A 27,111-nucleotide genomic window follows, 5' to 3' on the forward strand; every position below is an offset into this window, starting at 1 on the left:
TTTTTTTGCCATTCTGTTGAGTTTTAATAGATTACAAAGCATGTCAGTCACATTGGTCTGAAAGATTGTCAACACAGAAGTATTCCTGCATTGGATTAATTCCTACATAGATCACAGTCACTACATACAAACAAAAGAGCTTTCAAGAGATCCATCATCCTCAGTTCTATTGTTGATTCCATTGTATTCGATCTATATATTCTGTTGTACCATTGTACCTTGGCTTAGCTTCTGTAAATGTTATCTTATTTCAGAATGAATTCGATTTTTTATTGTGGCTCTTATTTAAAAAAAAGAAAAAACCCACATGTAGGCATTCCCCTAATTCGCAATGAATAGGTCAGAAACAGCGCTCAGTTTTAAATCTCGTCAGACAGACGCACACACACAGAAACACACAAACTCACAGAGACATACACAAAGGAAAATAAAAAAAATTGAAAAAAACACCTAACCACACTGTGACCAGGAGAGAGATAGTTTGCCATCAGCAGGTGGGGACAGCCCCACGCCCAGTCCACTGCACTCTGGGACACGTCCATCACTCAGACAATACATTTTGACCGAACATGCAGCTTGTAACTGTTGTGAAAATAATCCCTGTATGTGCAGCAGGTCTGTGCCTCACTTTGCTGCTGATCAGCGCACTACACAGCCAAATCCAAACATGCACATTACAGATCTGATTTAATGGGGACACGAGGCCTGAATGAAGGGTGAAGGGTGGCAGTGTGTCCTGGCTCTTGTTTTCCTAGGCAAGCTCCCGGTAGACTTACTAAGATTATTCGCTGCAGGAATTAAGTACTCCTCTCCCAACAGGCTGCCAATGAAGTTACAGCTAGGGGCGCCCTGAATGACAAGCATCTTCTAAGCCACAAACTGTAAAATACTTTTACGTACTGTTGTCTCTGCATCTGATTGATGAATGGCCAGGTTAATTAAGTAATTATAAAAGCCCCAGAAGACTCTACAGCCTCACCAGGAACTGTGTTTGAGTGCCCTGGGGTATATAGTGCAATCCCATCTGTGCTGCTCCCTGTGGTTAGTCTGAGAGGCTGCAAACCAGCATTCATGATTTCATCACACTTTTTCAAATAAAATAATGTAAAGAAAGAACAAAAGAAAAAACGCCCCATATTAAAATGAACACTACATATATATATATATATATATATATATATATTTATATTTATATATTTGATTTATCTCAAGCCCAGCTTCCAATGAACATGAAAGCCCAAAATTAAAATATTGTGATGTGTAGAGGAAACCAGAGCGTACCTGTTCTGCTATTTTTAAACTTCCTTTATATGAGCTCTTAAGTACCGGATGAAATTAGCAAATATTTCCACTGTATCAGACACTGAATCGTCCAACTAAATTGCAATGAAAACTCAGTGAAGGCTGTACACTTTGAGTCATAGGATCCTTTTTATGCTTTTGAAAATATGGAGTTTGTTATTTTTCTCTCTTTTTCTTTTACTTTCAGCTTTCTCTCGTTTTCTTTTTCTTTCTTGTTTTAAAGGTCCATCCTGAGACACCCTTGGTCTTGTCTCTGGATGGGGCTCACCTGCCGGGAACTGCAAATAAATAAATACTTTTCCTAGAAGCTCTGTCCCCAGGAGTGGGCACCACGGCAGCCATTTGGGCTGAGCTGTGATGCTGAACGGGTCCTGGTGTGCACGGTCCACCAAGGCTGTCGCTGTTCTGTGGCCACAATGTCACCAGCTTCTTGCAAGAGTCCTTTCTTTGTTTCTATGTTTCCAATGTCTCTCCAAATCTCCTCAGTGTAGTCTTCCTAGTACAGCCTCAATCCCAAGGAGTTCTTCCTAGTCAAGTTCAGTCTGACACATGTTAGGTCAGCCTTCTTTTTATTTATTTTTTATTTTTTTGGTAGTTTTTTGTATAGTTTCAAATCAATCTGGGCTTGGGCCGGGGACAGGTGCGGAAGAGGCATCAGCCAGCTCAGATCCTTCTCTTCTTTGGAATGAGGGGCGGTGGCTCTTTGGAGATGGTGTTGAAGATTTCTTCGGGCTTTTGTTAGAAAAAAATAAGTAAGAAGCAGTGGTTTACTTGTTGTGTATGCGCACACAGACTGACTACACAACCCACATTAATGGAAATTCCCAAGTCAATAAACAGAGGGGTGTCTGTTGCCAATACACTGAGTCTCTGCCTATCAGATACTGACTAAAGATTACCATGGTATTACTCACTGAAAACAAAAACTTATGGCTGTCTTCATTTATAGACTTAAAGTTATAAGATATCTCATACCCCCCCTTCTCTTTTAAAAATGAAACGAAACACTAGAATCTTAGGTTAAGGGTTGCCTATTAAGGTTGTATACATGTGTAATACATGTTTAATGACATGAAATACAAATCAGAAAAGCAGTATAGATACATTATTACAATGTATTAATAGAATTTCCATCATATATGTTGGATAAGACAGAACAAATCATTTGACTTCCACAGTAGTGGGAAGAGAAAAAGTGTAATTAATGCATTATAATATTGTGTTTAAGAAGCTTTATTTGAATACACTGCAACATTAAGCATCTATTAATCATCAATAAAACAATAATTGAACATTGACATTATTAATTTAGCTAAGGTGTGGATTAAATCAGAATCTGCAAAATAATAATAATAATATTTTTTGTATAATCATCATCATCTTAAAATGGTTTATGTAGTTAAAACTTCACAATTTAAAACCAAACTTCACCCACACCCGCACACACTCACACACACACACACACACACACGCATGCACACACACACTCACACAGACTCACGCACACAAATGCACGCACACACACACTCACGCACACAAACGCACATGCACACACACACTCATGCGTATTCACACGTACATACACGCACACACATGCAGTTTAGAGACTCACTTGCTGCAGCTGAAAGGTCAGGCTCTGGTAATCTCCAGGTGTGGTGCAGGTTACCAGCATTGGCTCCATCATATCACCTGTGTGGGAACCCTAGATGCTTGAGCTTTATTTTTAAATGTGATTTTAACTTGGTTTAATTTGGTTATACCATAGTTTTACAGTGGCCTCCTCTGGGTTCAGCATGCTTTCAACTGTGCTTTACTACATGGGACCATGTGTCTACTATGCATGCCTGAGAGACTTTTGTCAGGGTATGCCTGGGTGTTCCCACCACAGTAAAGTGGGAATACTCAGATATATTCAGTGAAGGCACATGGAACCCAATGAAGACCTAATTAGCACTAATTGGGGTTCAAATTAATGCCTACAACTTGTGTCTTTCTGTGAAGTGCAGCATTGTGGGCTGTCAGTACAGACCTGTGATCTCAAACTCCAGCCTGCCTGGCAGCGCTGACCTCTCCAGGGCTTTGATGCTCTTCAGAGGCAGCCTTCCCTGGGAGAGAAAGGCCAAACACGCGTCAGAACACAGAGCAATCGGCTTCCCATTATATCATGTCTTCTACTCTATGTGTGTTTATCTTATGCTGAGGAACACGCCAACGTACTGTGTATATGTTTCTCTAAACAGATTGAGGATACACTGCCTGCTTTCCTGGCCACTGAATCATAGCATGAATTTTTCCTTGAATGCACTGTATGTGGTCACAATTAAAGCCGCACATGATTTTTGTAAGCGCAGCTGGAGCAGTCAGAGTGAAGACGCACCCACCCCCCAGTCCCCCCACAGTGTGCATCCCCCAGTCTGAATGCCGTGTGTAGCGAGACTTTCTGATGAAATAAACGGGCCGCAGTGAACCATTTCATTAGAAAGTGTGAGAGCAAGTGAGAATGACACAATGAATGTGCAAGCCAGTGATTGCACCCCCGTCATACATGGACATTTATCATGTTCATCTCTCTTTCTCTTTTGGTTTCACTATCTTCTTTCCTCCCCCAACATATATCTATTTTTAATATTTTTTTTTCCATTACACTGGCTGAGTCAGCCGAGAGGAGGTGGGGGGCACGGAGGTTAATAATCTGGTGATGACATGGTGAGTGCAGATTACACCTCAGCTGAGACAGGAAGGAAAGGAAGTATGTCGTACAGCTCCACAACACTCCACAAGTGTCTTTATATCACACACCAGCCACGCTGTCTCAGAGGCAGTTTCCTACAGTTAAGTGCAGGAAGTAATACAAAGAGAGATACAATTACATGTTCTCCCTTTTCTTCTTCTGCTGTTTCTTCTGCTTCTTTTTCTCCCTCTTCCTTTTCCCCCTTTTCCTTCTTTTCTTTTCTTCTTTTCTAATTCAATTACAAAATCTGACAAAATCCATGTATGATAAACTATATAATGGTTCAATATGAGAACCAGTAAGAAATTCATTTAAAAATAAATCTAAATACTTGTGCCTTCAAGCCTGGCCCCTGTGTGGTTTACCTCCGAGTCCTCCCCCCTCCCAAGTGGATCTTCTCTTCTAGCACAATGAATCAGTGAAAGACCCTCAAACAGTACCAGGGGAATTCCCCTCCCTGCAGCCTCGATCCCTTACCTAGGCACATAGGCACCAGCAGGGCTGTGTATGACTGCATGGGCTCACCAGGTGAAATCTGGTGATATCACTAGTTTCAGTCTGACAAGCTTGAAAATAACATCACTTTATCTGCTCAGAGGTACAGTCATCAACTTTGTTTTTCTGTTCTTTTTTTGGTTTTACATTTTTTTATTCTGCAATCAACCCTTCAGATCCTTACCGAATCAGAAAAGTCAAATTATATTGGTAGCCACATTAAAGAAAGATCACAGCGAGTAGTGAGTAGGTCACTTTGAAATAATATGGTATACAGCGTGAGAATACTATGTAGATATATATAGAGTACTTAATTGGAAGCCAGCTGATATAGAGGATTCCCTGGCAGGAGCTGAAATTCTTGTTAAGAAGCAGTTACGTGGCCGTCACCCAAATCTTCAGACAGACAGTGAGTGATCTGTGTCTGCATCACCAGCAGCTTCTGCCACTTCCAACTGGCACTGAATTTACATCTTCAGTGCAGTGGGGGGAAGAACAGTAACTAAACCAAGAACCACTATAGCAATTGAGCTAGTAATAACATAATTTATGTGTGTATGTATGTATGAATGAATGTATGTGTGGCTGTAGGGTTGCTGTGTGTGTGTGTTTGTGTGGGTTGGGTCTGCGTTTTAATGCATGCGAGTTTCAGATTCCTCTTCTGTGATGAGAAATGACTCCTGGTCTCTTTCATACTTCAGGTTGCCAGCACGGTATCACCCAATATTCCCACACCCTGGGATCAGAGGGACCGGGGGGACCGGGGCAGGCTACACATCCCCTTCTCACTTCTACCCTGTGGGGAGAGGTCTCCTGGCCGCATGACTGTCTGAAAGTCGGCACTGGAGGCGTTTTGGAGGTAAGAGTGAGAGGGTTCTGCTTCTCAAAACACCCCCAATAAGGTCATGGGGATGGTGAGGTTACAAGAGTTCAACACTGGTGAAGCATTGAACTAATAAAAATATGTGTGTGTATGTATGTATTTATAGGGCTCACTAAAAGACACTTGTATACCCCAAAACCCTGGCCAACAGCAGCCTTGGAAGCTAGGCTCATACTGATCTACACCCATCTAGTTCAGTGGAGAGTTAGTTGGAAACACATGCCTAACCTGAGGCCTCCTGGACCACAATGTAGCCCTAAGTTGAGGACTAAAGTTAATTTCAGTGGGAAATCTAGCCATAAATCTCAACACTATGCTTTAAATGATTTTCCAGTGTTAATTTAGAATGCAGTGGCATGACGCACACCATACTAACCCCAGCAACCGGGACATGCCACTTGGGTAACGACATCTGGTGTGGTGTTAAGTGCACTTTTTGTAAATATTTTACTTTTACAAACAGTATTGGTTTTGGGGAAAAATAAATAAAAAAAAAACATTCCGGCAAAATTGTGAGCTGCTGAAGCTGCAATGACTGTAAACAGGGCTCACTCTTCATACCTACAGCTGATCGACACTGCAAACGCAATGGGCAGGTGAAAGAAAAAACTTTAAAACTCCAATGATGAAGCTCCAACAAATGAAAAAGTGAGGGGTTTTGTATTGTACCTCAAATAGCAGGTCTTGTACGAGTCTACTATAGACTTGCGTTTACTACGGCGATAGGCAATGCTAGCCCATGGTTGGTGTTATTGTTACATGAGATTCTGCGAAAACGCTACAGGAGAAAACTATTCAGACTTGGTTCAAGTTGATACAAAATGAAATGCAGACAGATGCAGGGCTGTCGGTAGTTACATCTACGTGCAATCCAATGGGGTTTACTATAGGGCAGGATCCGATAAGACCGAGGTGTACTTGATCTGCAGCAGGCAGAAGACGACAATACGCAGTAGAGTCCAAAGCCATTGGTCATATTGATGGCAAACCTGTGGTGTGCTTGCCCTTCACAGTCTTTGCTTTTAAGTAGCCTACATTTTGTTGATGAGACTTTTAATTTTAGTTTACCCATTTCGCTATTTAAAAGCAAACCTGAATCCAGTTGCTGCTATTTCCTACTATATTTATGTATATATGTTTTCATGTATACAGATATCTGCAATAATATTATTAGTAATAGTTATACAAATCAATACATTTATTAATTGTCATTATTATTGTTAGTCAAATGTGTTTAAAGTTGTATATAGCTTCGAATGTATTAATGGATTTATTTATTTGATGTATTTATGTCATTACAACGAGTAGTTTTCTTAGTCTCAATTATTTCCATTCATTCCGATATCATGTTTAAAGCAACACCAAAACAATACATGCAGATATGACAATGGCGTCCCCTTGTGGTCAAACTGCGTTACTGTTACACACAGTTGCACACTACACCACTTATGTAGGACTGTCTGAGCCAGGCCACTGTCTGGAATGTGCTGCCCGTTTTCATACATTTAAGATGTATGTATGTATGTATTTGTACAAGCAGGGGGCAGCCAGTAAAGTGCAACACAGCCTAAGACAGTTTAAGTTCTTCTTGAGCTCTGACTGAATCGCAATGCTTATTTGCAGTTGAGCCTGCTCATTCTGTTGTGTCAGGCCGATGTGTGCGTTTGTACCTCGTATCGGACCTGGACCCTCTGGCTGTCAATGGAGAGCAGCAGCAGGTCTTGAGGGAAGATCACTAGGAGGCGCTCCTTTGAACCCTGCAGAGAAGCAAAGGTGCAGAAATCAGTGTATCAGTCAGCGTATTAGTCACAGCTTGTCTGTGTGCATAATTAGTGACTAGTCTTAATTAATAACCCCAAAACATGTTGGAATAAAATACATAAACATGATTTGCCCAACTGCGTGCACACTGACAGACTCTCACACACGGACAGACGCACTGTGACACCCACCGTCCTCTGTGCGCCTGAGATGTGGACCAGAGAGAGGTATCCCACCGGGCCCAGGTGCTGTATGGGTTTCCCTTCCCAGTTCCAGATGGGCGTCCGCAGTAAATACCTCTTCAGCTCCTCCTTCTTCCACTTCTCATCGCATGGGACCTGGGAGAGTTAATCCACCAGAAACACACACACACACACCTGTTTACTACACACTGCCTCTTAATATCCTCGCTCTCTCAGAAGTGGGTGTTCTGGGCTCTTTGTTTTAATGCACTGTCCATAGTATTGCATAAGTGGGGTATTAGACTCAATTAAGCAGCTTTATCCCATGACTTGTGTATTTTAGTGCATCATCTATAATGTGTTTATTGTCATTGCGCCACGCCCTAAAAGTCTGGGCACACTTAAGAGGCAACTGAAGTTATGTTGTTATACAGAACATGTCACTGGCCTGTACTCTGTGTTGCTCAGTTACTCAGCACAATTCTCTCCCTCGGCTTTCCAGGAAATGTGCTGGAGGCGATCCGTGATGGTCTGCTACCCTGCCTGGCAGTCAGGGTGTCAAGGAGATTTCTTTGTCCCCAGGAGAGGAGGGACTGCATGTTAAGTTTCTCTCTCCCATCCTCTCTCTTTCTCTGTCTCTCTCCATCTCTGTTTTTTGTTTCTTTCAGTTATCAGTGTTTAATATACACAGCCTCATAAAAATTTGTATAAAAGGGCAAGAAAGGGAAGACATAAGCAAGCCGCTCGCTAACAGGGTCTTGACCATCTAGGCCGTTTCTGTGATTGTGGAAAAGCAGAACCAACCGAAACATGCCCTGCAGTTTGCATGTCCTGGGCGGAGGGCTGTGTGTGGGGGGGACTGGCAGTGAGAGCACAGTGGGATCTGGTGCTTTTTACCAGGAAGGAGAGGATGCTGTTGAAGGGGCAGAGCTGCTGGCTGGTGGCCCTGCCGATCCTCTCCTGGATGTTGTCCAGCCAGGTCCTCAGCTCGGCCGGGTTGGCACAGATCACTATCTTTGAGTCCACCATTGGCCCTGCAGGGGGAGGAGCCTGTTAGCCACGGAGGCAGACAAGGCTACATGGGTCTGCTTGTTGGACAGGCCCTCGCTGTGTGCAGGGTGCATTCATTACAGTACTGATATTGATCTGTCTGTCTGTCCACGTGTGTGCATATTGTGACGCTCTGTTACAATATGATATTTAGGATAATAAAAGGGTCTGCGATCATCAGTTTGGCACACATGATTCCAATAGTCAGCTGGAGAAGACAATTGTCTAGCTTTTAAAACGGACTGCAGAGAGTGTCTGGGGAGGAAGTTCTCTAAATAATTGATTACCAATGCAGGACCAAACACTAGTTTTGAGAGATTTCTCAGCCGGCCTACAGAGGCCTGTCAGTGTGTATGTGATTCCAGCTGTAGGCAGAGCAGAACAGATCGTTAGATGTTTTACTGGGGTGGGGCTCTTCACCTTTAACCCTCTGCCCACTTATTTACCTAGGTCGCTGACACAGCTTTGCATAGGGATTGACCAGACTTTCATTCATTAACTTGCGGTGGGCAGCCACTACAGCACAGCACAACACAGTCTAGCACAGTGCACCACAACACAACAAAGTATAGGTCAGCCTTTTACCTCTGAAAGAGCTCTGTGCAGTGACACAGCGAGACAGAGAGAGACAGCAGTAATAATTGCATAACAAACCAGTGCTTGGCCTGCAGCGTGACTCACCCGAGATTTCGAACATGTCCGTGGCGGCGTTGTCCTGAGTGATGGCGTGTACAGACATTCCCGACAGCGGGAGAATTCCCTGCAGAAGATAAATCAGCATCAAAATAATGCTCTCTAAACAACGTAAATGTAACTGGTGGTCCATTGCTACCCTCATCTATATCCCTAATAAAAACAACCACACCACATGATATCTGAGTTAATCTTCGGGAGCTTGGGAAACACTGCTCAGATCCACACAAGGGGTTGGAAGGTGCTCGAATCACGCTGAACTGCTCACTGACCTGGTAAATGAACTCTCGCTTGCTGTCATCCAGCGCCAAGATCAGCAAATGGAAAGAGAACAGCACCAGGTATCGCTCACAGCTTTCCTGTTGAAACAGACAGAGAGGAATTTGGAGAGAGAGCGAGAGGTGAACAACGGGGAAGGAGCCGAGTCTCCTGTGCTTTACCGTATCCTCTGTGCTTATAGGGCTTCCTTAACTCTTTTAACATTGTTTTCACCATTGTTTTGAGATATATCTATTAATAACTGTAGAACCGTCTCGGAAATAAGTGGAGAAGTCGCGGAGACAAAGTAAACAGAACTTTAATCGGGCCGGCTCGGAAGCTCCACTGTCAGAAATAATTCCTTCAGTGAGGGTTAATGTTTACAGACATGAGTACAACTTTTATAGGGAAAATGACATAACATCTTATGGCCATTCATCCAATCAGAAGATACAGGTCCGGGTCCGTTTTACGATCTGTCCTCCGGTGAAGAGGTGATGGATACAAAAAGCAGATGTCCGTCTTTGATGTGCACTAGGAAGATGCGATCCCACGGTGGTCATTTACCTAGTGTCAGTCGCTCATTAACAGAAACATTCCTGCCTTATCTGGAGAAACGATTAAGTCATTAACAAATTCACAGCAGACATCTGTAGGCTATTTCGGCACTGTGTAATCTTTCATTACTGACAGGAGTTTCTAACAAATCGACCTTGTTGACCCTTTACTTGTCCTGCTAAATCGAATCTGGTACCAATGCTAGTACCAATACAAAACATTAAATAATTATCACAAAACACTTTCTTCAACTTCCTATACAGAGTCTTCAATAACGCTGGCATTATTATAGCCAGAAACATAATTTTTATATCACTGGAAACTGGGGACTTGGGGCAAGATTGTTAAGATCAGATATTGCTGTGTGGAGACATTAACTTGCAAAGTAGGAGAAAAATCTCGGGTTGGAGAATTGCTGTTTTCAATACATAAAAAATAAATGATCAGTTTTTATCAACTTTTCACCCAGTTTGTCTTAAAAGTTACTTACTTACTTTAAGGGTAAATTTTAAGAAAATAAGTTTACATTGACATTTGTTTAATACAATCCAAAAATGTCATAATTCATAATTATGCTATTTATCTTGTGATATCATGTCTAGTCATTATCAACAATGCAGAAATTGATTATGTAGTTTGTATGTCACACATGCTTGTGGCCCTTATAATGGAAAAATTGCCCTTTTGCAAGTATTTTGTGGTACAAATATTCTTTAACATTTTTGACATAAGCTAGTTTTTTCAAATGCATATTATTCCTTAATTTATTATGCTATTGTCACCAAACAACTTCTACAAGTTTCAATTTGAGTGGTATTTCAACATACCATTTTCAAAAAAAGATTTCCCATAGACTTTAATGGAGGAAAAAGGTCAACAATGTCAACATTTCTGAAAACACATTTTGTTTTTGTGAAAAAAGTAGGACTGTAATATAGTTTGTCTAATCATGATCAGCTATGCATAATATAGAACAGGTTGTCTAGTTTCATTTGATAGGTGTCACATACCTGTACTCCTTATAATGTCCATATTATACAGTTGTGAGTCTTAAGAAGTTCCAACCAGGTCAAAATGGAGGGAGTGTAAAATGTTAGAATACTGTTCCTTCACTGAGGAGACAGACTTGAAGGGGAAGTGAATGTGTCTTTTGTGAGAATACGCTGAGTTAATTCTGGAAACATGATAAATGTATGGCCCTTAGTGAGGCTCCATCCCGCTAAATACCAAACTAAAAACTGAACGCCACATCGGGGGGAGGGGGCATGTAAGTATCTCGCGATGGATTGGTCGATCGGTTGAAGATGTTGCATGCAGCGCTGAGGGGTGAGGGCTCACCTGCGTGTAACGGTTGTGTAGAGACACCAAGGAGGACCAGGCGATTTCTCCATAAGAGTGGACAGGCTGACCCTCCCAGGCCTCGATGTGCTGAGTGTAAATCTTGTGGTGCAGATCTTCCTTGGTTTGACCCCACAGCACTTCCTGACGGGGGGAGAGAGAAAGAGAGAGAGAGAGAGAGACAGAGACAGAGAGAGAGATTTCACTGATTTAATCGCTCTCCTTCGTGGTGGAAACAGCTGGCCCTTTCAGTTCAGTTTAGTGTATAGACTCTGAGAAATCAGTGAGAGATAACTGATGTGCTTTTTCTCTTTTAGTTGTTCAGGAAGTCAGATAAGTATGAAAAAAGCAAAAGTCCGACAACTGTCAGGAATGATGTAAACGTGAGATAATTTTAAGTCTGTGAGATGACCCAGACCATGTTTAATTATATACATGTTTATTATATACCTAAAGTCTACACCCCCCTTGAACTTTTTTTGTGTCAGTTAATACTTGGTGGAAGCCCCTTGGGCAGGAATTACAGCTATGAGCCTGTTGGGATAGGTCTGTTTGTACACCTATATTTGGCACTATTTGATCATTTTTCTTTACAAAACTGTTCAAGCTCTTGATAAGTTCCTTGGGGAGAGTTGATGGACAGCAATCTTCTAGACATGCCACACATTTCCAATTGGTTTTAGGTTGGCCCGTGTGGTCCGATCCAACAGACGAGCTACTGTAGCTCAAATTGCTGGTTCTGATAGAAAGGTGTCAGAACACACAGTGCATCGCAGTTTGTTGCGTATGGGGCTGCGTAGCCACAGACCAGTCAGGGTGCCCATGCTGACCTTTGTCCACTGCTGAAAGCGCCTACAATGGGCACATGAGCATCAGAACTGGACCACGGAGCAATGGAAGAAGGTGGCCTGGTCTGATGAATCATGAGTTCAGGGTGTTGACTTGGCCTCCAAATTCACCAGATCTCAATCCAATCGAGCATCTGTGGGATGTGCTGGACAAACAAGTCCGATCCATGGAGGCCCCACCTCGCAACTTACAGGACTTAAAGGATCTGCTGCTAACGTCTTGGTGCCAGATACCACAGCACACCTTCAGAGGTCTAGTGGAGTCCATGCCTCGACGGTCAGGGCTGTTTTGGCGGCTAAAGGGGGACCTACACAATATTAGGCAGGTGGTCATAATGTTATGGCTGATCGGTGTATATTTATTCTGTATGTGTGTATATATATATATATATATATATATATATATATATACACACAGTGGGGGAAAAAAGTATTTGATCCCCTGCTGATTTTGTATGTTTGCCCACTGACAAAGAAATGATCAGTCTATAATTTTAATGGTAGGTGTATTTTAACAGTGAGAGACAGAATAACAGCAAAAAAATCCAGAAAAACGCATTTCAAAAAAGTTATAAATTGATTTGCATGTTAATGAGAGAAATAAGTATTTGACCCCTTCGACTTAGTACTTGGTGGCAAAACCCTTGTTGGCAATCACAGAGGTCAGATGTTTCTTGTAGTTGGCCACCAGGTTTGCACACATCTCAGGAGGGATTTTGTCCCACTCCTCTTTGCAGATCCTCTCCAAGTCATTAAGGTTTCGAGGCTGACGTTTGGCAACTCGAACCTTCAGCTCCCTCCACAGATTTGCTATGGGATTAAGGTCTGGAGACTGGCTAGGCCACTCCAGGACCTTAATGTGCTTCTTCTTGAGCCACTCCTTTGTTGCCTTGGCTGTGTGTTTTGGGTCATTATCATGCTGGAATACCCATCCACGACCCATTTTCAATGCCCTGGCTGAGGGAAGGAGGTTCTCACCCAAGATTTGACGGTACATGGCCCTGTCCATCGTCCCTTTGATGCGGTGCAGTTGTCCTGTCCCCTTAGCAGAAAAACACCCCCAAAGCATAATGTTTTCACCTCCATGTTTGACGGTGGGGATGGTGTTCTTGGGGTCATTCCTCCTCCTCCAAACATGGCGAGTTGAGTTGATGCCAAAGAGCTTGATTTTGGTCTCATCTGACCACAACACTTTCACCCAGTTCTCCTCTGAATCATTCAGATGTTGGCAAACCTCAGACGGGCCTGTACATGTGCTTTTCTTGAGCAGGGGGACCTTGCGGGCACTGCAGGATTTCAGTCCTTCATGACGTAGTGTGTTACCAATTGTTTTCTTGGTGACGATGGTCCCAGCTGCCTTGAGATCATTAACAAGATCCTCCCGTGTAGTTCTGGGCTGATTGCTCACCGTTCTCATGATCATTGAAACTCCACGAGGTGAGATCTTGCATGGAGCCCCAGACCGAGGGAGACTGACAGTTATTTTGTGTTTCTTCCATTTGCGAATAATCGCACCAACTGTTGTCACCTTCTCACCAAGCTGCAAGGCGATGGTCTTGTAGCCCTTTCCAGCCTTGTGTAGGTCTACAATCTTGTCTCTGACATCCTTGGACAGCTCTTTGGTCTTGGCCATGGTGGAGAGTTTGGAATTTGATTGATTGATTGCTTCTGTGGACAGGTGTCTTTTATACAGGTAACGAGCTGAGATTAGGAGCACTCTCAGCTCGTTACCTGTATAAAAGACACCTGGGAGCCAGAAAGCTTGCTGATTGATAGGGGATCAAATACTTATTTCCCTCATTAACATTCAAATCAATTTATAAACTTTTTTGAAATGCGTTTTTCTGGATTTTTTTGCTGTTATTCTGTCTCTCACTGTTAAAATACACCTACCATTAAAATTATAGACTGATCATTTCTTTGTCAGTGGGCAAACGTACAAAATCAGCAGGGGATCAAATACTTTTTTCCCTCACTGTATATATATAATTATAATAATAATAATAATTATTATAATTATAATAATAACTATTATTATTATTATTATTATTATTATTATTTTTTTTTTTTTTTTTTTTTTATTTATTTATTTTTCTTGGCAGAAAATATTGCAAAAATACAGTGAAGGCATCAATCATTACAAATTCAATTTAGCTAAAACAGCAATTCAAAATAATACATTTAACAAATTCCAATATATATAATGTGTATATATGTGCTATTTTTAACAAATGAGAATAGAAGATGTATGTCCTTTGGTGTTACTTGAGAGTAAATTATACACCGACACTACCTGTGTACTGAACGTCTGGTCCAGTAATGCACCACAGGGTGGGTCTGCGCTCTGGAAGTAGACAACAAACATTTGATCTTTATATCACTGAAAATTTCAATACATACTAGTGCTACTATTACCGTTACTACATAACACTACTAATAATATATTAATAAATTTGAAATTTTCCATCTTTATCTCACTACCAATTTCAATGCCTAATACTGATGATAATAATAATAGTAACGCCCGTACCTGGGGGGCTCCCGTCTCTGTCCTCTTTGGCTCGGCAAGTGGCTGCCTCACCTCTGCCAGACTCCATAACCTGAGAAAGACAAGCACGCTGCATGTCAGCATGGTACTCCTGTACAAAGGCAGAAGTGCGCATCTATGTGTGCCGGTGCTGCTCTCTATGCCCCGCCTCTGTTATATCACTGCCTCTTGCTTATAAATATGTAGCGTTATGTTGGGTGTATTTGGATAAGAGCATCTGGGCTCGGAGCTGAAGCACTGATCTAAAGAAAACCTCTCCCCCCCAAAGTTATCAGATTTCCTTAGCTCATCAGCTTGGAACTGGTTTGCATCAAAGTGACAGTTTTGGGGAGGATGGCACCGAGAATGGGCCGAATGGTTTAGAGTCCTGCTGTGAAATGTCTGGAGAAAGGGGCCTGTAGGTGATAAAAACTCTTTGAAGTGGATGAGAGCCGAAATCCCGACATAGAGCTACGAACCCAAGCCAACCGGCATTTCCAAAAGATGGCATGGATTGACATCAGTCATAAATCAAGCCCCCCTCCAATAGGACACTGGGGGCTGAAACCGAAATCCAATCTCAAGAACTCAGGGACCAATCAACTATTGATCTGACAGACTATAAGGAACAGCGGACAGTCAGTCTCTCTCGCTCTCTCACCTGAACCAGTAACTCGCTGCCACAGCTCAACCTGTAGCTCTGTTGCCAGAACCGGAACCAGAAACCAACTAAGTCTTTGCCGGCAACAGAAGAGTTAAACTGGGAGAAGGAGATTGAGCCGTACGAAGAATTCTTTTAAAGGACTTTATTAAATAAAGAACTTTACAGACTGTGCTGACCGCCTGTGCCCACCTGATCAGTGGAGTTTTACAGCTGGACAATTGACTAAGTCGACTGTATACGAAAGTGTCAGTCATTTAAATAGCTATTTGAGTCTTAAGAAACTTGCCCCTTGGAACAAACAGGGCCCTGCTTTCCTCAAAGACTTCGTCTTCAAATAAGTACGGTGAGAGACCCTGCTTGCCAAGAAGATTTTGTGCACAACCTTGGAGCCTTCAAACCAGTGGAAAATCTGTTTGGAAACGACTCTACTTTCGCGAAACCCCAACTTCCAGGTGCATCGACTGAGTGGAAGTTCTTGGACAAAGCCGAACCGGACTGTCTTTGTTCCAAACCACACGGACCTCGTGCCGTGTGCTGTTATCTGAGCCCGAAGACAGAGAGGCCTCTCTGCGACGAAGTTCAGATAAGTTTAACAGTTTGGAGTTTGTGATTCATGACATTTGAGAAATCAATTAGAAATGTTAATCTGTGATTCATAACTCTAGAATGTGTAATATCATTTAGTTTTCTTAAATATAAATGTGTGTTGCATTAAACTGTTTTGTTGATAATTTTAGAAATAAAATCTGTCAACGCCGAGAAATATCTTCTCATTCCTGTTTAACTGTTTAGTCTGAAATTGACACAAGTTAATAGAAATTAGATTATTGGTGGCCCTGCCTATCCTTAATCATTGAATAATAATCAGTTAAGGGAAATTGTGGTAACAAGTAATGATAGGATCTTTCTCGGCACCTAAACGTAAATGAGACTGATATATATATAACGAGAAGTCACCTGACATAAATACTAACCTGCGTAGTTATTTAATGTCTGACTAATAATACTAACGGGAGACTCACCTTCGTCTTACTAACCGGTATTGTAGTCAATGTGTTTATAACCTTTTTTGTTTAACGATTTGTGTGTTATCATATGCGATCCCATGGTCTTTGATTTGGTCACGGAAGTGATTTGTCTTTGATTTGTTGATCTAGAGTTGAATTTTAATTAGTTTTTCCCTTTTGTATAATTAGTGTAGTGCTACATTGAGTCTTTGTTTTGAATAAATTTGACAATTTATATCTTTGGAATTGGTGTCTGCGTCCAATTATTACAGAAATTGAGTTCTACAAGATTCCAGGATTCGTGATAAGGTGATACTATAAATTCACTTCTTTAATTGAAATTTATAAGTGTACCTTACGCTACAAATAGATGACACTTTTGCATGCCTCTAGACCTGTGTATTGTTATCTCTCTTTCTCTTCTCTCTCAGTCCCTCCCCCTCTTTCTCTCTCTCGATATCTATAGCCATATAAACCCAGTTTCTCTCTATGACTCTGTATTGAGGCAGCCCTGTATATTGTGTGGCTTTGCATGTGAAAGTGCACAAGGCCGTCACTGCCGACAGGAAAGAGTTAATAGAGAGGTGAACAGTTAATTTCCTCTGTAGGCTGCGGTCGCAGGTGCAGAGTTTGTTTTCAAACCCTTTGATGTGATTTTGCTGATCCTCTTTTAGTTCATATTGTAGAGGGCACAGCATAGGTACTTACACAGATGTCCTGGGCAATTAAAAAGGGTTCTAAGTATTTCTCCTAATGAGAGAGAGTTTGCCATGTACAAGGGCGGTCTTGGGTTTAACATCCCAATAACAAATACCATTACCAGTGCAGTATTAATAATGGCAGTTACAGTTGGGCCATGAACATCAGCGCTTTCGAAAAGTAACCACTGCTCAAGAAAACTGGAAGTAATCTGTGTCGCTGCTTTACTGTTTTATTTGCTTTGTCATGCTTTTCGGAACAATTAAAAGCTGCAAAGACATTAGATGCTTGAGAGGGGTGTGTGTGTATGAGTGAGTAAGTGTGTGTGGGCGTGCAGGCGTGTGTCCGTGCTTGTGTGTGTGTGTGTGTGTGTGAGAGAGAGAGACCCCCGTCGTCCTACCCCCTACCCCCTTCCTCCGGCCCATTAGGACTAAAAAGACTAATCTGTTTAATGAAAAAGATCAATTGTTTTGGGAAAGCAGAGTCTGGTCTGAGCTGGCTGTCTGCAGTCTCATTGTGTCTGCCGTGGGGAGGGCCTGCTCACTGGGTTGTAGTCTTGTTGTGTCCTCCTTGAGGTGGGCCTGCTCCCCGGGGTCCAGTCTCGTTGTGTCCTCCGTGGGTAAAGCCTGCTCGCTGGGCTGGCCTTTAGAAGGTGCACCTGTGCTGTGCAGAGCTGTGGCTAACCTCGTCGGGACTCAGAGTTTCTGAAGGCTGCCTGTGGCTCTGGGGTTGTTACCTTACTCTCTGTGTTTCTCTCTTCCCTGTTGTCCTCCTGAGCCCCTGAGTTTGTGGGTTACACTAACTCTCCCTGCAGGGTTTATGTCTCTGATGCTAGGCTCAATGTTTGGGATCTCCACAGGGCATCTGTCTGTCAGCGGCAATCAGCAGCCCTGGTCAACCCCCCCCTTCTTTTTAAGAAAGGGATTAGACTTGTTTTGGCTCTTTAAAGAGACCAGACAGTACACAGAAGGAGCAGCAATACTGGTGTGCATATAGTGTGCATTTGTTGTTGCTGTTGTTGTTGATGAACTGTGACTGCACACATATTCTTCTCAGATATTTACCAGCTGTTTGTTTTGACGCTCTCCTCTGTGCTGTGAGCTGTGCCATAAAGAAACTGCCAGCTTTGTTCAGGGAAATGAAAGCAACCTCACAATATGCAGTCTGGGAAATCGCCTTTGCTAATTCTTATGTTTCAAGTACTGTGCTGGGTTTCCTCTCGCTGAAAGGTTTGTGTCTGTCAGCACAGTGTTGCAGTTCGCAGCCACTTGGATGAGGAAGTAAGAGTAACCTCCAATAGCATCAACAAGATGTTAAATTATGTAAAGCATGAAACCAGCTATGATGTGCAGTACTGATGCATTTACTTTGGTGGCAGAAGATGCACGTTCATTGACAGTGTGGTCTGTGCATAGCTCGGAAAAGGTCTGCTGAGATGAATAATGAAGGTGGAAGATTATTCTGGAGTGAAAGGCTACATTTCTCCTTCTGCTGGCATTTTTATTATTTTTTTTATTGTGTATTCTTTGAATTGATGAATGATTTGTATTCTATTTGAATCTGAGATTGAAATATGTATTTATTTTGGTGTCTGGACATGTATGCTATGGGGTCCACACAGGTTTCAGCACGATTTTCGGGTCACTTCAACTCTTTTTGCGGGGCAGCAGCTGAGCCCAGAATGTGCTTCCTGTACAACTCAAAATATAAATGCATTGACTAGGCCTCAGAACCAGGCAGTAAAAATCATCTTGTGACCAGTTTTGTAACTTTTAATATAATTCTGTCTATGCCTCTCTCTCTCTCTCTCTCTCTCTCTCTCTCTCTCTCTCTCTCTCTCTCTCTCTCTCTGTCAGTAGGTCTACTAATCTATCTCTATCCATCCATCCATCTACCTCTCATTTTGTCTGTCCATCTGTCGGTCTGCCTGCATATCGTTTAGTATATTGAATGTAGCAAGCATTTGACGTTTCTAGACCTGGAGAGATAGTGGCTGTGGTTTCACTTGGTTACATCAAAATGCATCCTCTGAAACTTTTGCACTTCTCCTCTTGAGCTGTCACTTACATCCTGAGTCCCTGTTACCCCAGATCCACCACCCCTACACGCACACACACACACACACACACACACACACACACACACACACACACACACACACACACACACACACACACACACACACACACACACACACACACACACACACAGCCCTCCACAGAGACAGCCACGCTTAGTTCCTTAAACCATCCTTAATTTCTGGGTTTGCTAAGCACTTTAAAAAACTATATATATATATATATATATTTTTTTTTAAACCACATAATGCCATGATAACTCTGGGCAGTTTAAGCCTCTGCAGCTCTGTATTTTATAAAGCACAGCGTGGGGGTACAGCACAGTATAGCACAGCACACACGCACAGCACGGCCCGGCACAGCACAGCACAGCACAAGGGAAGTGCTCTAAGGGGTTTGTACTGTCTACCTACCGCCCGTCCTGAACCTCCAGCAGTTCGATCTCGTCAGCTCCCACGGGGTCGGTCCCGGAGTGTCTCGCTGTCACACTGCAGCAGCCCATCACTGTGCTTCGCAGTCCCACAGGTCCCGCAGCTCCCTACACACTGAGCCCGTGCTCTCGGAGGACCAACTGTCTGCCGCCTCCCATCACAGGGGATTCTGGGCAGCACCCCTCCACGCCCAGACAGCTGCCGGCAGGTCCTGGGCGCTGCTCCTGTAGACGCTAGACAGCCGAGCCCCCCCCCTCTGACCCACCACCTCCACCGGCTCCCTTTTCAAAGCTGTCTAGTGGACGTATTGAGAACCGCAGTGGGAAAACGACCTGCAAACAAAAAAAAAGTAGAAATTTAGAACAAACAGACAGAATAGGACAGCAAAGCCACAGGTTGAAAGTCAGACAGAGAGAAAGAGAGTTTGGTAACAGGACCTATGTTGTAGGAAGTACTGTGAGTTGAGTTGGCACGGCTGCGCTGTTTCAGCTAGCTGTGTACGAGTGTGTGTGTGCGCGTGCATATGAGTTTGAGGTGCCGCCGGCTCGTGTTCTGCGCTGTTCCTGCTGGCTGTGTGCGTGTGTGAGAGTGCGTGCGCATGTGTGTGTGTGTTGAGGCGCTGCTCCTTCCTGTTGGTTTGAGCAGCCCAAGCTTGTGACACCACTCTGGCTTCCTCTGCGACGCATGTTGGCCGTGAGAGGAGCTCTTCCAGAGGCGTGGAGGAATGGGTTTTATTGTGACGTGTCGACGAAAACGAGGCTGAGCGGTGTAAGAAATGAAAAAGTTCTGTCCAAAAAAATAAAAAGTAAACATTTGCCATGTAGCCACAGCATTTACAGCTGACTGTACTTCCACTCAACTTTCACTTCTCCTGAGGAGCCTATAGTAGCTGATAACAGGTGTGGTCTAGTTACATCAGGCAAATCAAATCTGCGTCTGCTTTTTCTTTTTCACGTTGTTACATCTTTCCATTTTATTTTCTGTTCTACTTGACTACCTCTTATTTACTGTGCCAAGCTGGCTAGCCCTTGTTCAAACATGTAAACGCAGCTGAATTGTCTTGGTGTCAACTGCACAGTCTTTCTCATCTGGGCTTCAGAGCATTGTGTGTCACTGGATGTACACTACCGTTCAAAAGTTTGGGGTCACTTCAAATGAGTTTGATTTGGAAATATAGCAAAATGAATAGGAACTATAGTCATTGACAAGGTTAGAAATAATGATTTTTAATTGAAATAATAATTGTGTCCTTCAAACTTTGCTTTCGTCAAAGAATCCTCCATTTTCAGCAATTACAGCCTTGCAGACTGTTACGGCTACCATCTAGCACTTCAATTTTCCTCCACTAGATGTCACCATCACCCTTCCTTATCAGTCACTTCTCCCAGCTCCCTTCAATCATTCAATTAGCATTCCTGGAATCCTTGTGCACTTGTTCAATCACCCTCTGCTCCCATTTGCCCTGCACCTCTCATCTTGTTTCTCTGCTCCACATATAAACCCTTCACTCACTCACAGTCACTGTGAAGTTTTGTCAGTTTTACCACTACATCTCTGAGCGTTACTCGCTGTGTCTTGTTATTGCCTTGTTCCCTGGGTTCCTTGCCTGACCTACCGACTACGACTTTGGACTTTCCTCATTGCTCTGTTTGCCTGATCACCCGACCCTTGCCTGTGACCACGACCACGTCTTCGCCTTGCCCTTGATTGCCCTGTTCTGCTGGTATACAACCCACACCTGTCTGACCACCTCTACCACGCACCGCAACTGGATCCCCCTGTTCCCGTGCCCTGCGGTACGTTACACAGACCTTTGGCATCCTAGTTGTCAATTTTGTTGAGGTAATCTGAAGAGATTTCACCCCATGCTTCCTGAAGCACCTCTTGCAAGTTGGATTGGCTTGATGGGCATTTCTTATGTACCATATGGTCAAGCTGCTCCCACAACAGCTCAATAGGGTTGAGATCCGGTGTGCTGGCCACTCCATTGTAGACAGAATACCAGCTGACTGCTTCTTCCCTAAATAGTTCTTGCATAGTTTGGAGCTTTGCTTTGGGTCTTTGTCCTGCTGTAGGAGGAAATTGGCTCCAATCAAGCGCCGTCCACAGGGTACGGCATTGCGTTGCAAAATGGAGTGAAAGCCTTCCTTCTTCAGGATCCCTTTTACCCTGTACAAATCTCCCACTTCACCACCACCAAAGCACCCCCAGACCATCACATTGCCTCCACCATGCTTGACAGATGGCATCATAACTCCTCCAGCATCTTTTCATTTGGTCTGTGTCTCACGAATGTTCTTCTTTGTGATCCAAACAACTTAGATTCGTCTGTCCATAACACTTTTTTTCCAGTCTTCCTCTGTCCAGTGTCTGTGTTCTTTTGCCCATCTTAATCTTTTCTTTTTATTGGCCAGTCTGAGATATGGCTTTTTCTTTGCAACCCTGCCTAGAAGGCCAACATCCTGGAGTTGCCTCTTCACTGTTGACGTTGAGACTGGTGTTTTACGGGTACTATGTAATGAAGCTGCCAGTTGAGGACCTGTGAGGCGTCTGTTTCTCAAACTAGACACTTGTCCTCTTGCTCAGTTGTGCACCAGTCTGCGCTGTTCTGTGAAGGGAGGAGTACACAGCGCTGTATGAGATCTTCAGTTTCTTGGCAATTTCTCGCATGGAATAGCCTTCATTTCTCAGAACAAGAAAAAACTGACAAGTTTCAGAAGAAAGTTATTTGTTTCTGGCCATTTTGAGCCTGTAATCGAACCCACAATTGCTGATGCTCCAGATACTCAACTAGTCTAAAGAAGGCCAGTTTTATTGTTTCTTTAATCAGCACTATAGTTTTCATCTGTGCTCATAGTTGCAAAAGGGTTTTCTAATGATCAATTAGCCTTTTAAAATGATAAACTTGGATTAGCAAACACAATGTGCCATTGGCCCACAGGACTGATGGTTGCTGATAATGGGCCTCTGTACGCCTATGTAGATATTCCATTACAAATCAGCCGTTTCCAGCTGCAGTAGTCATTTACAACATTAACAATGTCTTCACTGTATTTCTGATCAATTTGATTTTATTTTAATGGACAAAAATGTGCTTTTCTTTCGAAAACAAGGACATTTCAAAGTGACCACAAACTTTTGAATGGTAGTGTACCTGTTTGTTTTGTGCCCCCAGTCTCTTTTGGAACAGAATTATTGTTCTTTGCAAAGCTTTTTCAAACATTTCAGCAACGTCTTCTGCTTTCTGCACAGCTAAGGAGGAGGGGTGTTTGTTAGACATGCTCTGGAACAAAACTTTTTTCCTTTTCTAAAAATAATGTCATCCCTTGGTGTAGAGGAAGTGACCCAATTAAGCCCATTTACCATATAAGCCCACTTGCTCTTTTATTTTGAAATACAAAAAATACAGGAAATATTAGAAGGATGATCTGATTCACAAAGTTGTTACTGTCATGTTACTTTTTATTTGGAGCCAATCAAATTTATTGTTCTTGAGTTATGTATGTCTTTGTGCTGCCACTGTGCAGCAGCATTTTTAGAAGTCACCCCAAAACTTTGCTTTATGAGGGGCCCTCCGAAGAAGCCATTGTTCTGGAATTTGGTGACCAAACATGTTGAATATTGATAAGAATTATAAAATTAAGAGAATAATAAATAAAATGAAACCTTATATGATGAATGTGCTTGGTATTTAAAAGCACTATTTTGTATTTGAAAAAGAAATCTGCAGCTAGCGTGGGACACTGTCAGAATGATGGTCACACAGATGCAGTAGAACAACACAAAATGAGAGAAACTGTTGATGACCATAGTAAATCAAAACATTTTAGAGCCTTCTTTAGATAAAACAATAGTTAGTGTTCTATCAATTATTATAATCTTAAAAAATAATTGTTTTGGTCATATGGGCTTAAAAGGAACAGTGCCCTTGACATGACATGGCTTGAAAGCAGAATAATTATTTAATTTGTTCTACCAACAATTATAAACATTGTCTAAGTTGTAAAGAATAATGTATTTTATTATAAAGATATTACATCTTTACATTAACTCTTTAAAACATTGTTGAGGTTAATTTCCCATAGACCAATGTTGTTGTTAATAAGCCCACTAAGACCAGAACCCATTGTACCTTCAATTAATTAATATTACTCAGAATACATCCTTTTCATTCATGAACTTAACTAATTACCATATTTTAATTATGGGGACAAAATGGGTAGGTAGAGAAAATTATACGCACTGCAATAACATAATGGAACCTTGCTGTGAATTTTTTGCGGATCACGGATGGACAGAGAAGAATAATTTTCAAGAGTATTTTGAGAAGCTATTTTTGCCAAAGATCTGTGACATGGAACTGCCAAGAGTTTACATTTTTGACGGTCATGTCTCAGATATTTCCCTGGCACTTGCAACCAAGGCCAGAGAAAATGGGGTTTTGCTTCTCCAGCTACCATCTCTCCTCAACCACATCCTCCAGCCACTGGACAAGATAGTGTTTGGTGAAGACAAAAGTAGGGATTCACCTATATGAAAATTCTGGGCCAATACCGGTGTCCGATATTCATGTAAGAAGATCGTCCGATACTGATATTTTCCTATTATTTATTGACCTATAGAATGAGAGCAGGTCTCGGGGGGGGTTTTTGTGCGTTTGTGCGCGTCATTTATGTTTTGTTAAAAGTACACGAGTAGAATAGAACAAATCGGATGCTTCGTTAGACGCAATAAAAGCAGCACCATCGGACAGGAATTCCCTGTGAAGCTTGATGTGCTTTCCACTGCTCTCAAGCCAGAAAACATCATCGGTGGCATTGAGAGCGCTGGAATATTCCCTGTGAGCCAGAGCCGGGTGGACAGACAACTGTCCACAAATCATGCTCCTTTTTCTGAAGCACCTGTGCAGACTTCCACAGCCCCGACAGCCCCGGCCCCAACCCCAGCAAGCAGCACACCAGCAGAGCAAACTGCCTCTACAAGTGCAACAATTCCATGTGATGGAAATTAGTCTCAGATAATATAAAATTACAATTTTAATTGGTTAGGGTGGTTATTTGAGGTCTGAATTCATTAATCTATAAAATATTAAGGGCATAATCAATACAATTTGAAGTAGTTACTGTTAAAACTCTTGTGGGCTTATTTGGGACACATGTGGGCTTAATGCCTTATAACCTTATGTACCTTATAAGCCCACTCTGGACTTTTCACTTTTCCAATTAAATAAGTTAATTTAATTTAGTCAATTTATGACTAAATCTAGTGTTTAGATTAATCTTTGATTTAATACCCACTTTATTGGGAAGAAATGCACATATTTATAAGAAAACATGTAAAACTTTTGGTGGGCTTAAAAGGGTCACTTCCCCTACTTCTCAGCTGTATAGAGGTGTGTGTGTGTGTGAGAGAGAGAGGAGAGAGGGAGTCTGTGAGAGAGTGTGTTTGCATGTGTTAGAGAGTTATAGTATATGTGTGTAAGTGTCTGTCTCTCTGTTCTTCTTCTGGGTCTTAGCTTCAGATAGTTTTCTTAGGGGACCTGGGTATCAACTGGTGGGAACAGACAGCAACACGCCACATGGGTGTTGTTCTCTCCTAACCACAGACTTTTCACCTCTGCGTTGCTGGTGCTGTAGCTAAGCCATCTCCCCACCCTCCTGCGTAGGCCGAGCAGAGCCCTGTGCTGTTGATAATCTGTGTTGCTCCATAGAGGTTGCTTCTGCCTCCAGTGTCCAGCCCCGTGACTTATGTAGGTATTTATTTCTTAATATATAAAACGGTTCCCAGACTCTGCTGCAATGGCTTGGGAGCTCCTGACGTGTAATTGAAAAATCAGAAATGCTTCAGTTCTTCAACAGGAAGACAGAAAACAGATAAAATATTGCAATACTTGATCCGAAGAAAACAAAACGAAAATGGCACCAGATCATTATCTTTCCTGTTTAAGGGGGAACTGATTTGTGAAAGAACTGGTATAAAAAAACTAGATCTAAACTTAAAATGGCAAGAATGTAATATCTGAGTGTTCATGGATGGGTCGTTGATTCCTCTTGTGTAATATGCCATTTAAACTACATAAACTAATACAGAAATACTTTTCTGATCAGCGTGGTCACCCTAAGCAGGTATAAGATATTGGAACATCTTGACAGAACTCCCATTTCCTTTGCCCTGATCAATAAAGCCTTTGACACCCACTGCTGTCCCGTTCAGAGAATCAATCTTAACTGTCGGAAACAGCCATGTTTGTATGGAGAACATCATTATTATTATTCTTTCTTGGCAGACACCCTTTTCCAGGGCACCCAGTAGGCATACAGTTCACACAATAAACAATTTAAGAAATTCAGAAGCGTGGTGATACAATCAATACAAAATTACATTTAGGCAAGTAAAATGAATACAAAGTTACAGTATCACTTCAAGAACATCAAGAGACTCGTTGTGAAACCAGATGACAACACTACACAACACAAAATAAATTTGAGGGGGAAACTTTCAAGTTAACATCTATAATAGATCGATAGAGAGAAGTCATCATATTTTGACATGCTGACATATCCAGATAAACCAGATAAGTAAAAGCGTACCTACCTCCTGAGGAAGAGACAGAGGCTGTCTTGGCTGGTTCCACTGCAGGGCAGCAGAGTAGAGTTTATTTCCGTGTGTGCGAGTGAGTGTATGTGTGACTCTGTGTGTAGGTGTTAGTGTGTTTCCACAGTCAGGCCTGAGCTTTGTGATGACAGATAAATGGTGGTGTAGTTTTGGCAGTTGTTGACTCACTCACACACAAATGTGATGAAACAGCAAGAGCAGGTTTGCGCTACTGATGCACAGTGATTGTAATAAGCGGTTGATAGTTATAACATTTTATCTTCCCTCACTCTGCTGCATGGGGTGCGCTTGAATATGTGTGTGTGTGAGAGAGTGTGAGTGTTGACCACATGACCCTACAGCTGGACACTCATAGAAGGCCATGCAGTGTGGTTAAAACTGAGGCTCACACCAGGAAGCAGCATATGAAGGATGACCGCAAATGTCATGTGTCAGTGCTGACCTGTCCTCTCAGGCCTTAAGGACAACAATAAAAGCAGCAGGGCTTATTAAAGAGCCTCAAATACCAAACATATACCCTGTGGCACTATAAAAGTACAATAGAAAGAAGAGAAACGGAAAAAAGGAGTCTCATTTAGACTGCTGCTACAATCTGCATTTTTCTATTTTTTTGTGCAGCCTTGGGGAAAAAGGTGCATAGTGGGGCAATATGTGTTTGTGCGTTGTGTGTCAGTGTCTGTTTGTGTGTGAGAGTGTGCCTGTGTGCCTGTGATTCCCAGCTGTGTTTCATTGTACTCAGCAGCGTCTGCACTGGCTCTTTGGGGGTCTGTGTTCGCTGCTCACTGCTTCCTCTGGCTGTGTGGGATGGTCAGGGTCTGTGGCCGGCTGTCATTAACACCTCCAGCCCTCCTGTTCGGTTTCCTTACTCCTCTCCTCTCTTTGCACTTCACCTGCAGTGTAAGGGGTGCGGTTGCCTCACAAAGGGACCGGGGCGCTCTTGAGTTTGCAGCCGTTGCACAAAGTATATGGACAAGTGTCTGCACTGCAGTTG

At 42.6% G+C, this 27,111-nt stretch overlaps 1 protein-coding gene across 2 annotated transcripts; it reads right to left on the bottom strand.

The window, feature by feature from the left end:
• On the bottom strand, positions 1-26,258 carry LOC136713522 (uncharacterized). 2 transcript variants are annotated; one of them, XM_066690633.1, is made up of 13 exons: positions 26,100-26,258; positions 19,488-19,837; positions 14,630-14,699; positions 14,393-14,443; positions 11,252-11,395; positions 9,370-9,456; positions 9,086-9,164; positions 8,252-8,388; positions 7,364-7,510; positions 7,082-7,168; positions 3,332-3,407; positions 2,915-2,991; positions 1-2,034 (listed from the first exon to the last, which is right to left on the bottom strand). In XM_066690633.1, exons 2-13 carry the CDS (start codon positions 19,574-19,576, stop codon positions 1,966-1,968), a joined length of 1,113 nt encoding a protein of 370 aa, XP_066546730.1. In that variant the 5' UTR covers positions 19,577-19,837; positions 26,100-26,258; the 3' UTR covers positions 1-1,965. The 2 variants fall into 2 exon arrangements, with proteins under 2 accessions (XP_066546730.1, XP_066546729.1); XM_066690632.1 differs by lacking the exon at positions 26,100-26,258 and adding an exon at positions 19,943-20,127.
• Between the last annotated feature and the right edge of the window lie 853 nt (positions 26,259-27,111).

The sequence above is a fragment of the Amia ocellicauda genome, chromosome 18, assembly GCF_036373705.1.
Source record: "Amia ocellicauda isolate fAmiCal2 chromosome 18, fAmiCal2.hap1, whole genome shotgun sequence".
NCBI lineage: Eukaryota > Metazoa > Chordata > Actinopteri > Amiiformes > Amiidae > Amia > Amia ocellicauda.